This window comes from Argentina silus (genome assembly GCF_951799395.1).
Source record: "Argentina silus genome assembly, chromosome: 14".
In the NCBI taxonomy this organism is placed as follows: Eukaryota; Metazoa; Chordata; class Actinopteri; order Argentiniformes; family Argentinidae; genus Argentina; species Argentina silus.
The window spans coordinates 6,698,356-6,716,373 of NC_139668.1; the positions used below are offsets into that span (position 1 = coordinate 6,698,356).

The 18,018-nt window shown below is 44.1% G+C and overlaps 2 protein-coding genes across 4 annotated transcripts; one reads left to right on the top strand and one right to left on the bottom strand.

Moving 5' to 3' along the window:
- The first annotated feature begins 2,003 nt into the window (after positions 1-2,003).
- On the top strand, positions 2,004-7,835 carry LOC310815241 (G1/S-specific cyclin-E2-like). 2 transcript variants are annotated; one of them, XM_083684975.1, is made up of 12 exons: positions 2,004-2,059; positions 2,793-2,835; positions 2,959-3,016; positions 3,103-3,162; positions 3,296-3,444; positions 3,594-3,729; positions 4,049-4,195; positions 4,754-4,849; positions 5,254-5,388; positions 5,872-5,983; positions 6,171-6,328; positions 6,883-7,835. In XM_083684975.1, the coding sequence occupies exons 2-12, from the start codon at positions 2,822-2,824 to the stop codon at positions 6,955-6,957; spliced, it is 1,140 nt and encodes a 379-aa protein (XP_083541101.1). In that variant the 5' UTR covers positions 2,004-2,059; positions 2,793-2,821; the 3' UTR covers positions 6,958-7,835. The 2 variants fall into 2 exon arrangements, with proteins under 2 accessions (XP_083541101.1, XP_083541102.1); XM_083684976.1 differs by lacking the exon at positions 2,004-2,059 and having other exon boundaries at positions 2,726-2,835.
- Positions 7,828-17,904, bottom strand: ints8 (integrator complex subunit 8). Of its 2 annotated transcripts, none has more exons than XM_083684974.1 (28): positions 17,789-17,904; positions 17,294-17,429; positions 17,000-17,174; positions 16,563-16,703; positions 16,307-16,378; positions 16,148-16,199; positions 15,696-15,878; positions 15,296-15,403; positions 15,054-15,206; positions 14,655-14,755; positions 14,073-14,214; positions 13,822-13,892; positions 13,308-13,483; positions 13,019-13,149; positions 12,656-12,766; positions 12,216-12,420; positions 11,728-11,849; positions 10,917-11,101; positions 10,600-10,633; positions 10,432-10,491; positions 10,167-10,228; positions 9,837-9,955; positions 9,499-9,602; positions 9,161-9,211; positions 8,979-9,052; positions 8,697-8,761; positions 8,277-8,320; positions 7,828-7,976 (listed from the first exon to the last, which is right to left on the bottom strand). In XM_083684974.1, the coding sequence occupies exons 2-28, from the start codon at positions 17,421-17,423 to the stop codon at positions 7,860-7,862; spliced, it is 2,988 nt and encodes a 995-aa protein (XP_083541100.1). In that variant the 5' UTR covers positions 17,424-17,429; positions 17,789-17,904; the 3' UTR covers positions 7,828-7,859. The 2 variants fall into 2 exon arrangements, with proteins under 2 accessions (XP_083541100.1, XP_083541099.1); XM_083684973.1 differs by having other exon boundaries at positions 17,794-17,900.
- Positions 17,905-18,018: the final 114 nt, after the last annotated feature.

The following is an 18,018-nucleotide window of genomic DNA, read 5'->3' on the forward strand; positions in this document are numbered from 1 at the left end:
TGTAACCTCTAAATGTCTAAAATGGCATCCTTTGCTGCCTATGTGCTCGCACGGTGTGCAGTTGCTCATTTGTTCTTCTGGCAAACACACTTCCTTCATAGCGTCACATACGTAACCTGTGCTCACATTGTAGAAGCAACTCAGTGAGAAAATGGAGTGTTATGCACATGCACGGATTTCAAGGAATTATAATAAAAAATCTATATATCGGAATATATTGGGCCTACTGAAACCAGCTAAATTGTTGACTCTCTGTCAATTCTTAACTTGGGTCACTTTGCTGAGAGCACCAAACACTAATATTCTCCCCACCACATAGCAAGAACTTCAAGTAAGGTCAAACTATTTTTCAAAGCACCACCTGGTAGGTAAAAGCTCCAATTCATTCTACTGCATTTCGTTGTCTCTGTACTTGTACTCTGCACAATGACAATAAAGTTGAATCTAATCTAATCTAATCTAATCTACTCCACTTTGATTACCAAGACAGACAGTATAGCTGGATGAATATGAACTTAGTCTAGTCTATGAGCATTGAGTTCCTTAGAACTAAAACTAGGGTAACAAGCTAAATGAAACACAATTAGAAACACACACTAGACCTATAGGCCACTAATGCAGTGTATCAAGATTCCTTTCCAATGCAGTCAATTGAGGGGATACATTTAAACAGAATAATGACAAACAGCAACAGATGTCTGTCTGCCAACAGATAAACATGTCCATGACATTTCTTGGGTGATGAAAAGCTGAAACCAGAAACCCATTTGAGCCTATATGTATGGAAAAACTGGAAATGCAATTGAATAAAGAAGTCAAAAAAAATAAAGTCATTACTATGAAAATGTAGGCTACCTGTACACAAAACTGTATTTGCACAAAAGACTATCAATCAAATGTAACTTGAAAAAAGAAACAAAATATATAAAATTAAAATAAACTGTTTTGTCATACAAAGTGCTTGCCAATACATATGCCATGAGAAAGGAAGCTGAGAACCTTGAGAGGAACCAGGCACATCCTCTTCTGGCTGACCGGGTTGACTTAAGTTGACAAATATGAAAGTGAAAATGTACAGATGCGTTCGTTTTAGATCGTCTGGCGCATGTAGGCGTGTTTTTCACAGGAGAACCTTATTGAGTTTCCGATTCTCTACCAATCATTCGTGCTCTTTATCGTCATATAGCACATATATTATCAAAAATAGGCCTATTATTAGCAATGGCAGGAGGAGACCTTCATCATTTCCCAGTCCATAACATTTCTTGAAAGACTAGGAGAGTGCACACCTCTGGGGAAGGGATCGCAGCATTTGAAATGGTAGAAAACACAAGTGCAAATCCCGCCCAACCAGTACACCAGGCAAGCTTAAACGAACGGGAACGAACCGGGCGACATACCGTGATTTTAGCATAGCCATAGAAGCTGTGTATTAAAAACTGTCTATTATCTTTGTTTTTAGGGAGTCCACTCCACATACTAGGGGATGACAGCAGCGCTCTGCTTCATTTGTTTACATTTCGAGCCAAAAGCACGTTGTCCCTTGTGCTCTCTCTCCTATTGGTCAGCATGATCTGTAGCTCCACCCTGGTGGGAGGGCACTCAAACAGTGACATTTCGAAGATATCAAAGATTTCTAAATGAAAGTTTATATTAATAGTGCCTTTGTGATCGTTTGAAATATGACATGGAAGAAGATCATTTTTAAACTCGATATGCTTCAAAAGAAACACAACCCTGAGTTTGTATCTAACTATCACCCGGTACTTTTTGATACCTCTGTTGAATTTTGCTTAGGGATGACATTTAGGCTCAAATCAATATATTCTAGGCAGTTTATGAGCAAACTACAGATATCTATTTTCGATAAATCATTTTTTGCAAATTTCAAGCATTCTTGGCCAACCGGGCTTCATAAAGTACACATGCGCGTTGACTTGACAAACTGGGAGATAAATACTTGTTGGCGCGCCAGTACCGAACAAACCATTTCCACTAATCAGTGATCACCGGCCAGGACAGGAACAGCAGCTGGATATTGGAGCTAGCGATTTGGAATGTAAGTTACTGCTGGATAGTTTAATGTCTCGTCTGATTGTATGTCTAGAGTTTAGTGCACTGAATTGCTTGTCTAAACTAACTGAGGACCATGTATTGAGTTATCCAACTAATGTGTGCTATTAGCTTGTCAGCCAGTCGAGTTATATCAGAATTCTGACTACACAGAGAGACTAGGCTTAGCTAGGCAGCTAACTAACGTTACTTGGTTTAGTATCTGAATAGTAATTGATTGATTAATGTAGTGATGATTAATATCCAGACGTGGAAATATTGTGCTTTGTGACATTGCTACCATGTTTTGGTCTGATGAGTCAAATAAAGTTAGCTAGCTAGTAGCAGCTAACTACTACTTTTGGAGGGAGCCAGACTAACGCCACTCAGTGTAATCCTTATCTGTCTTTTGTGCAGTTGGTCTTAAGCTACAGTTATATTCCTAGCTGATACATTTAATGTGTACGTGCAGTGGATGGAACTGCCTTTTGAAAGTAATGGGGTACACGCTACATGTTTGAACATTAATTGTTGGGTTCGATTTTCGCGGGTAGAACTTGCGTTGTTGCTAGCTACTACGTGTGCCAAAATTACGCGCTCAGGAAATATTGGCGCCTATGTTTACAGTGTGGCTAGCTAAACAACATTAGCTCATATTTCATATTTATTTTTCCAAGTTAGTGTGATCATGTATGTTTGATTTATCAGCTACTAACACCTGTTTTATATTTCCTATACAGAAAAGCTGCTTTCTTTTAATCATCCAATCATGACTAGACGAAGGTAAGAACAGACGCCAGCTAGCAACTAGCACTAATCATTAGCTCATCAAAGTAACTTGTTAGGCCCCAATGCTGTTGGGGATCATTATTCTTTTGTCATAATGAAGGGAATGTTCTTTTGCAGTGGTCGTTTGCAAGCGAGATCTGAAAATGCTCCAATACATAGTGGCAAGATTACAAAGGTAAGGAAGGAAAACGTCCCTCGTATAAAGTTTCAGTTCAACTTTATTTAAACAGCTGGTTGTCTGACATCACCTTTTCATTTCAGCAAAACAACAGAAGAGCAAAGAAGACTCTGACCTTGTCAAAACGTCCAAATGAAATTCAGGTACAAATAATACATGCATCATTGACATATAATGTGTGCTTAGCAGAAAGCTATGCATGCCAGTGAATATATCTTTATCAAGCCAAGCAGCATTCTTAACTGTGATATTAATCATCTCTAATGTATATTGTAGAGCCAGTTGGTCCTTGAGGGAGTCCTCAACCCCTGTATTCTCATCGAAACGCCTGTGAAGGAGGTCGAGGAGACCTGTGAAGAGCCAACCTATGAGACCCTGAGTTCCAGTAACCTCTCGCTACAGCCTTCCCCTCTCCCCCTTCTTAGGTAAGTCACTTTAGTGACCCAGCTCTCTTCAACCTCTGAATGACTGATATGGATTTCCTATGTTTATGCATTCAAGTGGACAGTAACTGCATTTTGAGGAAAATACAGGCTACTTCATCTTTATGTTTGTGTATCTTTGGTTTGGTCAGCTGGGGCTGCCCGAATGACGTGTGGGAGAAGATGTTGATCAAGGAGCAGAAATACACCCACAGCAAGAGCTTCATGGAGCAGCATCCGAGAATACAGCCCCGGATGAGAACCATCCTGCTGGACTGGTTACTGGAGGTATGTATAATAATGACCATGTTGTATTGTCATGATGTACAGGGAAGTGTATGGCTGACTATCCAGTGAAATTCTTCCTCGCAAGCTCTTGTCTTTTGAAAATGCAGTAGTAGTAGTAGCAGCAGTATAGAATACAGTAGTAACACAATGCTACAGCTGCATCAAATTGTATTTTTTACAAAAACGGTTATGTCACAAAGAGCTTCACAGTGGCCTGACCTGATTTGCAGGGTCCTGTTTGTTCCTAATATCATGGATGGAGGAGTGGATAAGTGATTGTATGCATCTACATGGTCTGGTTTTGTCTCCCAACACTTAGGTGAGCGAGGTGTACACTCTTCACCGGCAGACGTTCTACCTGGCGCAGGACTACTTCGACAGGTTTATGCTGAGTCAAGAGGACGTGGCGAAGGACCGGCTGCAGCTGATAGGAATCACCTCGCTTTTCATCGCCTCGAAAATTGAGGTAATGCCTCGTCCTAGTTGGAAGTCCTTTGGCCTTCGTTTTGTGTTATTTTGCAGCTCTTGTATTACATGTAGTATAAAATGGACCTCCTCCCTGAACCTTTTCCACAACAACTAATCTTTTGGTCCTTTTAAAGTTTGGTTTGTTGATGGTCAATTGTCATCCCCCCCCCCCCCCCCCCCCCGCGCAATAAGAATACACTTCACACCCACTTCAAGCTAATTGACGCAAACCTCCACCGCCCCTCTTCAAACACATTCTTGCCTGTATGCATAAACCCCGCCGTGTTTCACACATAGGGTGGTGTCAGACGGCACCAGTCGGGGGAGGAGGTGAAGTCAGATCCTTAGTTCTGTTATTTTGTCTTGTGTGGGGGGGGGGTGGAGTGCAGTGTTGGAAAGCAACCATTTTGTTTATGCTGATGGTCGCATATGGCTCAATTGGTCTAGCATGGCACTGTGGGAGTGATTAACGCTTGGAACCAATATATACTCACTGTTCTGTAAGATACTTTGGATAAAAAGCTCCTGCTAAATGGCGTTATCTGTTCTCTTGTAGGAAATCTACCCTCCCAAGCTCCATGAGCTAGCCTATGTGACGGACGGGGCCTGTCAGGAGGAGGAGATCCTACAGATGGAGTTGATCGTCCTGAAGGTAGGATACTCGGCCATGTTGACCCCTTGATCACACGGGTGATCTAGTATACAACTGTTTCTTTCTACTGTATTTGTCCTTTATCAATAAACGCATGTATAAAATGTTTACCTCTTGAAATATGCGAAGTTTAAAAGTACTGGCACTCATGCTGCATTCAAGTGATCCGTGGCCATCTCAGAACTGGCCTATGGGGAGCTCTACACACAATCCGATGCTGAATCTGGGTGGGAAGCTTTGAGTTTCTGAGGAGCACTTGAATGCATCATCAAACCATGTGGTGTGCGAGTCCCCTTTTGAACATTGTGTTCTTATCCTTTACTAACACACCAGCAACGTGTCCTGTTACTGAACCCCCACAAGCAGCAACGTGTTTCTAACCCAATCCTTGATGTGTGTTGCAGGCACTAAGCTGGCGCCTCTGTCCTGAGACCCTGGTGTCGTGGCTGAAGCTCTACATTCAGATGGCGTCGTTGAATGACCTCTCGGATGTTCTTCGACCGCAGTTTCCCCAGGAGGAGTACGTCCAGGTCACACGGGTATGTTTGCTGACACAACCAGGTCTTGGCTTGAGCCACCAAATACCAGAAGTCAGTTGATGACTTTTATTTAATGTGTTAGGACTTTTTGTCCTAACGCAGTACCATGTACATGACAGACATACACGCAACACAGTATATACTGTGAGAATACTGAAATCACAGACATGCAATCAATGTTCATACTGCATTCTATTTATTCTGCTTATAATGTTACTGCTAATACATACACTGCACTACTTATACTGCTCATATACTGTACTACCTGTATATATTGTTCACACTGCACTTTTCTGCTTTTTTGCACTTTTGGTTTCGTTGTCTCTGTACGTGTACTCTGCACAATGACAATAAAGTTTAATCTAATCTAATGTGCAGTTATCACAATCAAGGACATTTTACTAAATGATTTGGTGCCTTGCACATAACCAGTGGAGGGGGGGGACATGCTTTATGTTTATATTGACGTCATTCTCTTCTCAGCTTCTAGATCTGTGTATCCTCGACATCAACTCATTGGACTTTGAGTACAGTGTGTTGGCCGCTTCAGCACTGTGCCATTTCCTACCATACGAGGTGGTAGAAAAAGCATGTGGTAAGAAGCCACTAGATTATTTATTATTATTGTTGTTATTGTAGCAGCTGCTTGGCAGAACGCAAGAGCTCACAATTGACCTATTGGTTTTCAATATCTGTGCCACTGTATAATGTGGGTAACTGCTTTAAAAAAAAAAAAAAAAGTATGATTGCTCAACTGACTGCTCCTTCTCTCTCTCTAACAGGCCTGAAGTGGGCGGACATGGAGAGCTGTATTGATTGGATGGCTCCCTTTGTAGAGACCGTGGCTGGATGGGCCAGGGTAGAGCTGAAAGACTTTGCCAAAATCACCTCTGACGACAGGCACAACATCCAGACGCATACAGAGTACCTATCCATGCTGGTGAGTAGGCCTAGCCCTGAGATGGCTGACTTTTTTTTTTTAAACCTTTATTTATTTAGACATGCTGAGACAAGGTCTCTTTTGCGGGTGTGTCCTGTTTACAATACAAGCATGATTAGAAAAACAACAGCTTAAAATACACACATTAATCAATGAAAAGCAAACAGTCTGAGCTGGTCCCTAACCAAGGACTAGTGTAAGGGACCAAGTGCTCCAACCTCAGTCTACCCTGAAGTTCATTCCATGTCTGAGGAGCACAGTAGTTAAACAGTTTTTTCCCAATTCTCTAGACACCCGTGGGACATTCAGAAAGTAGCAAACTGTTTGATTACCACTAGGTTGCCATAAAAGCAATGACTTGTATACATTTTTTTAAAATTAATAAAAAAAAAAAGAAATCTGTGAGAGACTAGATTTCAATGTGACAACTGTTTGTAGGGTTAGGAGTTTTAATACTTTAGGCAAGTATGTGCTCATCCACAGGTGTAGGTAAATGTTTCCCTGTGGGTGAACTGGGAATGTTTTTTGATATAGCTTCTGTTTTATCATTTCAGGACGAGGCCAAACAGAGGGGGTTTGAGAGCCAGTTTCTAACTCCACCCAACAGCACAGAGAAAGGAATGGACTAAGGTTCTGAAGATGGAACTGATGCGGAGCGAAACGACAGCAAAAAATAACTTGGGCTACTGTACTCGCTGTCAGAGACAGACACTGATGTATTCTAATCTAGACTGCTGCAGGAGATTGTCCTGTTCACTGAGAAGCCATCTGTTTGTTGTCGTCAGGGACCAAACAAATACCCAGAGTTTGCAGAACTCTTTCGAACCAAGGCCCTGGAATCTGGTTATTCAGAACCGGCTTCTGGGCCGGATGGGTGGGGCCCATTGTTTAGTGAACATGTTTGCATATGAGTATCTGATATGAACTTGAATTCTGGCCAAAGTTTTATTTTATAGTTAAAATTGCAGCTGTTATGTTTTATTCTGGTTGGGATAAATGGCAGATGTGATGCAGACTTACAGAATGGGGCTGGGGGGGGGAGAGACACCCTCCCATCAAAGTATTAAGGGTTTTATTGACCAATTAGATGTGTGCTTAGATAAGAATGGTCTTAGTTTGTTTTAAATTCCACTGCCATTTACTAGGACATTAAAATGTATAATTTCTGAAAGAAATGTAAATATATCTGGATGATTACATGAGTTGCTGAAAGTTGTGATTGTTTTGTGTATATCCAATATGTAAATAACCAACAGAAGTGAAATCTGTTGAACTTGAACACTGCATAAGGCTCATGTAATTCAAAGAATTATTTATATAATGGGTGCTGTCTGTGAAACCAGGACATTGATTGTATACCTCAAGGTGGGGATTACCATCTCTGACCACAGGGAGTAAAACTGTACTTAAATGTGTAGAAATGTACAGAAGATTAACTGAACTGTATTTATTTGAAAATGTTTATTTTCTACCACAAAAATAAAAATGTCCATTGTTTTTCCTCATGCTGATTGGTCCTGGTTGATCTAGATCAGAAGTAGAGTTTAGCCATTGCTTGCAGGAATTTCTTCTTCCTCTTCTGTGCGGCCAGCTGCAGCACTTCTTCTGGGTTGCTGGCGTTCAGCTCTGTCTGTCCAATGGCCTTGATCTGAGGAGGAGAATTCAGAATACACTTTTTAGCACCTTTTGTAAAAAAAAAAGTTTGTTTCTCCAGATCGGGACAATGAGTAGAAAATGCATTTGAGGAGACGGTCAAAGGTAAGAAACCTGAGACCTCCTCCAATGTGTTCTGAGAAGGAGGTGAGGACAGAAAACGCACAGAAGATATTGCATGTCTAGTCAAGGCACTACCATAGCACCATCAGATGTGTGGTTGGCTGATTACGACCTATGCATACCTGACTTGTGCATTAAAGAATGGAACTGTAATTGTATAAAAGCCACTTACTGCAATCTGTCTCTTCTCACTTTCACCCCTTTTATGGTGGATGTCTACATGCACAGTCAAGGGGAAAACATTTTGTATATTGCTTACAAGTTAACGACCCACATTATTTAGACAGTTTGAGCCTCTGTAGACTTATAAACAGCGACTCACTTGAAATAAACCAATTTAGTGAGGTTATATTTTGGGTTGGGGTCATTGTCTTATGTCAGGTGTCGTCATTCTAGCCCGACAACGCTTCACCTGACCAACCAGTGTGGATGGAGTCAGGCTATCTGTCGTAAGACAATGGGGTAAGGGATAGGTTTAGTGTAAAACAGTTTGTTGGAAATTAGTTGAACATCTACGGACCATCTGTAGAGGACTATCCACAAAGTCACCCAGTCAACCTAAATGAATCTCCATAGCAGGTTTAAAGGATACGCGTCAGATATTCCAGGATGGTGACGTCCCAGATGTAGTCGTAGAATGAGTCCATGGCATCATGACTGGAAAAACAAGACAGAACAATAAGTGTTTCTAGTTTTTAAAAGATTGATATGATGAGATGAAAGGTTGTCATTAGGTGAGGACTTCTTGTATATTGTGCTTTATTTGTGTATTTGACTGAAAATGTGTTTAAAACAAAAATATGATCACAAGAGAATTATTTGTCTGATTTCCCTTTTTTTATGAACCACCATCATGTCACATGTCATACTGTACCTGTTTTGCTCTTGGAGAGCTTTGAATGCAGTCATGTAGTCTACCTCTCTTAGAAACTGACACAGAACTGCAACCTAATCAGCAAGAAAGAGATCATTAGACCCTTCAGCAATGTAACATCCACAAATCTCAACCTACAGGATAAGAGTATAATACACACACACACACACACACACACTAACCTGTGTGTGGCAGTTCAACATCGAACAGCACTTAATCATTCTCTTCAGGACCTACAAGAAAAGGTAACAGACAGTGTCAAAATACAGTGCAGAGCCTCTCACCAACCATCCAGTGAACCAGGGTGTAACACACATTCCAGTTCCAACTACAATGCCAGATCTAATAACACCTGGACAGGTGTTTAACATCTCAGCTAACCTCATCAGAGGTCGCAATCTAAAGTGCGGCTGTTGCGTAAATAACGTGGCAGGCAACCATTGGCTGATGGTCGCCCAGCACGACTGCTCTGTGGTCGGCCGGGAGGGAACACCGCTAGAGAATGCCGTTCCCTCCTTACCTGATCGTTGTAGACATCGAGGGGCACAGCCTTGGTGAAGTAATCAGAGCACACTGCTCCAGCCTGGAGGTAGAAGTGAAGGGCAGCAGAGTACTGGTTGGTCACTGGAGAGCCAAAATGGAGGACAAAGACATTAATAAAAGCATGTGACAGAATGACCACAAAACATGTGACAGGTATATTGGACATATATGTGATTGTTGTAGGTACTGGAGGGATGGTGAGTTGATTAGAGGTGGTAGAACTGGACCATCCAGGATGTTCTTATGACTGATAAGACACCCACTAAACTCTGCCCCAGTGAGGGTGTACGTATGGAGTACGACAGGGCTTCTTACCAAAGTAGATGTCAGCCTGAGTGATGATCCAGGAGTGGTTGTTGGGGTTGAGCGTCAGGGCGTAGGAGACCAGCTCTTTAACCGTCACAGCCACCGCCTCCACATCCACTGCCTGCAGGCTGGAGGACAAACAAACAAACAAAGCATCATAGTAACCTTGTCCTGCATGAATTAAACATTCAAGAGTCTTCATACTATGTCCATTCATACGTATAACTGAGTTGAACATAGAGAATCCTAAAGTGTTATAGTGAGAAGCTGAGCTGTACATTAGATAAACTAAAAGATGTCACAACAGAAAGTGGTTGCTCATTCTGGAGGAGTTCGTACTTGGCAAGAGATGAAGGCCAGATGGCGAGGTGTTCAGCAGTCACTTCATTGACAATATCATCCTGGATAAAGACAAATAGACAGATAGATAGATAGAGAGATAGAGAGATAAAGAGAGAAAGAGAGAGAGAGAGAGAGAGAGAGAGAGAGATATTTGGTATGGTGGTAAACCAGGAGAGGACATGTTTTGTGTTGTGTAGCCAGCCCAGCACCGGTGTGAGGCTAGGTACTGTCGGTATTCTGTAGGGGGCTTTACAGTACGTACCCGTACTATGCTATGGAGCCTCACAAACAGCGAGATGAGGGTGGTCAGCACAAGCGGCTCCTGGAAGAGATATGAGATGAAAGTTAGATTTACCAACATCTTCTCTTCACCAGAGTCTTCAGATGCAGTACACTTATCAAAGACACACGTCGGCTGCATTCTACTCACCCGCAGCTTCTTGACAAAAGTGATGAATTTACTCCTAAAAAGGACAAAGGAAACATAATGAGCACAAAGGAAAGAGAAATATGAACCAATACTGTACTGTATACCAATATACATTCATTCAACTACAACTATGGAAGTCTATGGCTGTGGCCCCTCTCTCTAAAGTAAGGACTAGTTGTAACAAATAGGTGCAGACTCCCATGTCTAGCCAGTGCTTAAATCAATCAAGTCCAATGGGGAGTGAACAAGTGCAGTGCACACTTCAGAAAGAAGGGTAGAGAACCTGTAGCCCAGGTGTGTCTACTCTAGACCCTTACCTGTGGAGTATGCCCATAGTGGACTCTCTCTGCTTGATGAGGCTGACGCGGCCATCGCAGGCTCTCTTGTGCTGGTTGGACACACTGCAGATCTGCACCACCACCTCCCACAGTTCCTTGGCTGTACGCCGACTCTCTTTAGGACCTGGGAGCTCCTTACAGGTGGAGGCCAGGAGCTGACCTAGCTGTTGGGGTCAAAGGGGGAAGGGTGGGGGTAGAGGAGGTCCAGAGGAGAGATGGAGGAGCATGACTTGAGATGATATCAGAATACTTGGGTCCAGAAGCATGCACAGGGCAAATAGAGTACAACTTCACTGGACTCTATTTGCTGGCTTCTCAACAACACAATGTCCTCCGTTGTGATATCTTTTGAGTGGTAATGCCAGAATCATTTGCATGCTAAGGATTAAGTCACCGGGAACTAATAATAATAATAATAACATAATCGAGTCTTGTGTAATGAAGCGTAGAAAAGTAAAAAGCACATCCCAAAAAAAACGTGTAAGCAACCGACGCTAGTAAAGAAAGAAAAAAGGCCCGCCCACAGTACATTAATGCTCCCAAATGCATTTTTCCTCAACCTGAGCACCAAGCCTCTGCCCTCCTCCTACAACATCCCAGGTAAGCTGCTCTAACTGCTCTGTGTGCCTTCACCCTGGTGCCACGCCGCAGAACATCACTTTGGTGTCATACTTTTGCACGTGGACGTTGTTTTGTGCGGTGCAGCGTCAGAGCACTTGGGAGCCTTCGTGCTCTTTTTTTTCTTCCCCTCTGCCTTTTCTTTCTTAGGTTGAGGAGCCGTGTTGCATACCTTGATGTAGGGGTTGTTCATGACCAGAGCCTGGGGAACCTGCAGGGTGAGGTAGTCATTCTCCCTCCAGTTCAGCATGAAGGCCACACACTCCCTCCCCAAGATTTGTCGCAGCGGGAGATCTGGAAGGGAGAGAAACAAACATGGCCTTGCTGTCACAGTGTGGATTTCCAGTAAGACGGGAAGCTGACGCTGCGAAGGTCTGTCATCACATGTAAGAGAAAGTTTTTATACAAAAGGAAGTATGTATAGGGGGCAGTTTCCCTGACCCAGATTAAGTCTTGTCCTAGACTAAAAGCATCCTCAGTGAGAGCATCCATTGAGAGTGTGATTTAGTCTAGGACTTGCTTTAATCTGTGACTGGGGGATTGACCTTTGATGTTTGTTTGTATTGATTTTGACAAAAAACCTAAAGTGTGTGACACTGATACGCTCTCTCTCCCCCTCCCTCTCCCTCTCTCTCTCCCCCCCTCCCTCCATCCACTCACCATGTATCCTCATCTCCAGGTAGCCTCTCACCCTGCTGACCAGGTCTGGGGGAGGCCTCTCCCTGCCACCCTCGGCCGTCGCAGACTCGTGGGCGCGCACCTCCAGCAGCAGCATCTCGTTGAGCATCACCTGCCTCAGCTTGGGGGAGAACTCTGTGACCAGCTCCAGACACGCTGAGAACAGCTGCCGCGCGTGGGGGAAGTCCTGAGGAAACACAGCCAATGGCATCATCAACCTCTGGGTTTACAAATTAGGCTCACTTCAGCTCCAGGTGTAGATGAATGAATACAAATCTCATTCCTTGTAATTAATAAATATAAGTTCAGTCGTCATAAACACTTAAATTGGAAAGCGATATAGCAAGACAAGTGTCCTCCAAAGCCCTCAAAAATAGAACAATGGTAACAATGGTCAATTTGAATGACACAGTGACACATACCTTTATGGTGATGCAGTGGAGACCTTTGGCCATGAGGATGTACACCAAGTCTTTGGTCAGGTTGTCTTTGATGTTGAGAATCACATTGATGTAATCAGGAGGCACTTCCCACTGTGTGTACAAGGAAAAGGGTTTTAGGCAGATAGCATTCCAAATTAAATGACAGGTATACATTTAAACAAATATTTAGTTACGGTTTTTATGTTTAGTTACGGTTACCAGGACACAGATTAAGCCTACTCTCCTCAACTGAGATTGTCTGTTCAAAGTGCGGATCAGTCTAGGAATTGACTTGATCCACTTCCGGGATAACCACCCCGTAGTGCTGTGGTCTCTTTAAACGTCACTCCGATGACCCCTGACCTTGTTGTTGACTCTCCAGAAGGGTCGTTCGGCCATGCCGTGCAGCTCGATGAGGATCTGTCGGATACGGCGGGCATCCAGGGTGAGGATGAGCTGCTGCTCCAGCTGTCCGATGTTCACACTGGCCGAGGCTGGGGAAGGAACAGGAGTCAGGACAGCACGACCAGAGGGTAGAGAGGGTTGAAAGCGATTATCAAATCAAATGTCTTCCTATTATTATAACATACTGTTGTACATGGGGGGGAAAAAAATCACTGAGGAGCTTTCCTGTAGTGTAGATAAAGCTTACCTGGGATGTCGTAGAAGGAGGGCAGAGGCTTGGCGCTCAGGTTGATGGTGGCCGACCGCCTCCTCATCTGCTCCACCAGGGCCTTCCTCTCGTCCTCCTTCAGCAGCTCCATGAACAGCTTGTGGGACGACACCATAAACACCAGGGGGAGCTCTTCCAGACCCTCACACAGGGTTCTGCATGGGGCAGGGGGACATCAATCAATCAATCAGTCAATATCTTTATTGTCCCCCAAGGGTAATTTGTAGTGCAGTCAGGTTCAAAACAACCACAAAACAACAACAATAACAACCACACAACAAATGTACACACACAAGATAAATTACTGTGTCACAGTTATCATGATAGGGCAGGGGGGCATATCAATAATTGCCAGAGCAGACAGGCATCAGCGTACTCATCAGCCTTACTCATCAGCCTTATCCAGCTACATCAACAACACATTATGTCCTTGGTCACAATATAGCTCACAAGTGAGTCTCGTTACAAACACAACAAACTCCATCACACTCACTTCAGGAAGATAGCCATGTTCCTTCTACAGGTCTCCGAAGGACGATCCTTGTCTAGGGACCGTGTGCACACCTGAAGCGGTAGCAGAGGTTAAATGTAGCATATTGCACTTTTCAATTCTTTAATTTAACCTGTATTTAACCAGGACTATGTCACAGTTGTAACAGCTATTGCATAAAGTTACATCACTTTGTATGTAGGAATTCATTGTTTCATGTCCACGAATGCCGGCGCTGTGTGTGGGTTTGGTACCTCTAGCATGAAGTCCACCAGGCGTTTGCTGGGCTTGAGGAGCAGCTGGTGGAAACGGACGCTGAGGACCTCCCCCTCCAGAGCGTCTCGGACAGCGTTGCACACACACAGCTTATGACACACCTCCTCCAGGCCCCTCTCCCTGCGTACGCCATGGAATCACAGCATTAGAATTCTTACTTTATTTATATTCATATAACCAGAGAAGTAACCATTGAGATTTTCATGTATTTTACTATTTTAGGGAGCCCCGGCCAAGAAGGCGGCATACACAAAGTTATACAGACACAAAAGACACCACACAGCATACAGACTACATCAATTGCTTAGTAAAAACAGCGCAAAGAGCTGGCTTCCTAATGAGGAATGGTTAAGAAGCATGTGCATAACACTGGCAGCCATTTAGCATCTCTTAGTAGTGGATGCGTACCAGCCATCTCGAGAAATCTAGAACAATCTGAGCATTTGGTTATACGTGTGCAAGATTAACGCCCAAGAAGAAGTGACGTGGTGTATGTACGCACATCGGAAATGCCATTCTAAATTGGGGTTCAATGACATGATCATCAATAGTGTCCTCACCCTTGCTGGACTTTGTGCAGGAACTCCCTGAGAACAGACTGTCTGAAGTGGTTGGGCAAGCTCAGCGTTATATTGTCTTTGATAAAGGCCTCTACAAGAGCCTAGGGAGAGGAAGGGAAAGAGGGAGGGAAGAGAGAGGGAGAGGGAGAAAGAGAGGGAGGGAAAGAGGGAGGGAAGAGAGAGAGAGGGAGAAAGAGAGGGAGGGAAAGAGGGAAGGAAGAGGGAGAAAGAGAGAGCGGTCAGTTATTCATTGTGTTTATAACATCACTATAACTAGGAACTACAGTTCCATTTATACTATCAGAGCTTAAGTTCAGACTCAATTTCAGAGGGAAATATAAGACTTAGCAGAAACATTGGTGCTAAGATTGTTGTTTTTGTAGCGAGATCTGCGCTGACCTGGTAGTTGTGCGTTCTGATGAGGCTGTTGATCTGTCCGTAGGGCGTAAGCTGGGTGTCACTGGGGTCCGAGGCTCCAGTCAGGGCCCTGCAAGCGTTCCAGTACCCAGCCAGGCGCTTCTCATCCAGGTGACAGTGCAGCGCAGAGTCAAGCTGGAGTAGATACAAGGCCATATGAGAGGCAGTCCAGGAGTATCATTAGGGAATGCACGCACTCACACACGCAAATCAATATACTGTACCTTCAACAGCAACTCTCTGGTTTGTCTGAAATGCTCTCTAGCCTTCTCATAGGCCAATTGGTCCGTGCAGCCTTGTTGGAAGAAAATGCCTCCCAGATCATAATGAACCTGCAGAGAACAAGAGTTTTGTTTCCAGCCAACGTGAGCACTGTAAACGACGGGGTCATATTGCATCCAATGTGATGTGCTTCTCTTCTTAACGGTCGAAGCTACAGGGTTAGGGTGAATTCTGATCACAATTCTGTGGAATTTTTAAATTCCAATTTTACAGTTCAAAAGAAAATGCTTCTTTTTTTTCCATTTCCATTCTTGAATTATGAGTTTAAATTCAGTTCCTGAATTGACAGAATTGAAATGGAATTGACCCCAACCCTGGTAGTGGGGGGGTAGGTTTACCCACCTGACAGTGAAGCTCATCTGCACTGATGCGAAGCCCTGCTGTGGAGGACTCAGTCTCCCCGTTGGCAGTGCTGGGGTCAGCTGCCAGCAGGTCCAGGGTCCTCAGGGTGTGGATATAGAAGTCCCTCTTCAGCCCCAAAGCTCCTTCCAACACCATGATGGAGTCTGCAGCCTGCTCCTTCAGCTGCAGTGGGGGAGAAAACAGCACCGGGTTATTATCAGAGAGCATTCACTCATAGTGCTGTCTAGTCTAACATGTCTCTCAGAGAAAATAGCCTGTGGAAGTGGTGGGGTTTAAAAACCGGGGACCTCTTGTCTGGATGACCCAGGTGTAAACCGTTATACCAAGAGGACATCCTCGGGATGAGGAGGGCTATAAATCTTATAAGTCGCAGGCAGCGGTAACTCATCACGGGAGCGTATTTCCAAATCTCCCCCGCTACACCTACTCACCACACTCAGGATATTTTCAGTCAGCTCTTTCTCCTGCTGCACAATATTCAACCTGTCAACAACAATGACAACAAAATTAATCACGCTGTATTGATTAGCCCACGTGAAACAGTACCCTATTCTAATCGGAAAATCCTGAGAAAATAAAGGAAAACCTACATGTTCATCTGATGGGGACCAGGTTTGGTCTGTTTCTCAGGAAAACTGCTCAGCACAATGGTTCGTATGGCCCTTTGAAAGACAAAATACAGACAACATGGTAAACGACAACAAGATCTCCAAAAAGTGCGTATGTCTCCAACATACTTCAGCAACAAACAATACTATCATACATTGTGATATTTTGTAAAGTAATATTGTTAATAGGAAAACATGGATATCGCCCAACCCTAATCTGGACTGGGCTCTTACTCACCAGCGGTTGTAGATTATGACAGCCATGGCGGTGGTGGGAGGCAGGGTGGAGAGATCCAGGTCCACATGCTTCACCCCGGCCGGAACCTTACTCACACACAGGAGCTCATTCAGCAACATGTTCAACACCGGGATCGTCAAGCTGAGGAGAGAAGGAACAGGATGTGTCAGTTGAAGACATCCAAGACATCTATTTAACATAAACCCTGTCAAAGCCCAAGTTTCTCAATGGGAGTGTGGAGCTACATCAGCAGCAGGGGAGGCTGGTGGAGGTAGAAATCGGAGGACGGTCATGTGTGTTTGATACCTTTCCTCATTGCATTCCATGCATTACAATGAACCTGTCCTCCGATTTCTACCTCCACCAGCCTCCCCTGATCAACAGCATCAACAACAATTTCTCAAGTAAGTTAGTGGCGAGACGTCAATACCACACACCCTTTCTCCAGCACATCCAGGTCCCACTTCAGGTATGCTGCCACTTTGAGGGCCAACAGCTTCAGAGTGCGGTTCCTGCGGTTATCTGCCGGAGGCTGGACTTGGTTCTGTTCGTTCACTGAGGGCTTGGATGCTTGCTCCAGGAACTGGATGATAAGCTGCGCTCCGACAGGGTCTAGGGAGGAAAAGGAATACACACAAACCAGTCCAGTTTGAGTCCACTACCATTCATGTGCTGTCGTAGTTCTATTGCATATTATCCCAAATAATGAATGCCAGTGTGTTTGTGTTGACCTGGGTGCGACTTGAGAAGGTGTGTCTCTAGCAACGTATCATCCAGGAGGAACTCGAACCAGGAGGTCTGCGGAGGAGTGCTTGGCCGGCTGCCGCTCACAGCGACCCGGTCTACCGCCTCCGCAGTCATCTTCCCCTGTCAATCACGAAGATGACACTTGGGTCAGGCACAACAATTCAAGAAAACACTTTTTGAAACGGAGCGAACTGGGATGAAATACATTTCAAACCAGCTCATATCATTGAATTAAAATACATTTCGTGCATTAGAAACGACCCACGTTCAAGAACATTTCTCAACTGTTGAATGGAATTTCGATGTATTTATTGGATCAAATGGATGGACCCCCCCAACCCTGCGCTTGCAGCATTGTTTGGGTCCCCAAACCCAGAGCCTGGTGGCTAGGCTACATTGCTAGCTGTCAGTTTCCCTGTGGCGTTCAAGCATGTAAATAAACCAGCCTGGCCTATGTGGCATGCAGCATGAGACCTCACCTTACCGTAGCTATATCAAATACTGGAGAATGTATTATTCCAAGCGATATATTCGTTGACAACTACTGAGGCTGAGGGACGCCTCAGATTCAGACTCTTCGTTCAATGAACCTCTTCGGCGTCACGTCCGCAACCGCAAGTCGTTCATGAATGCGCCGGTTTTGCGCATCCCATCCAAAAGGCACTTGCATATATACCTGTTTTGAGTGCGTCTTATTGATGAAATATGT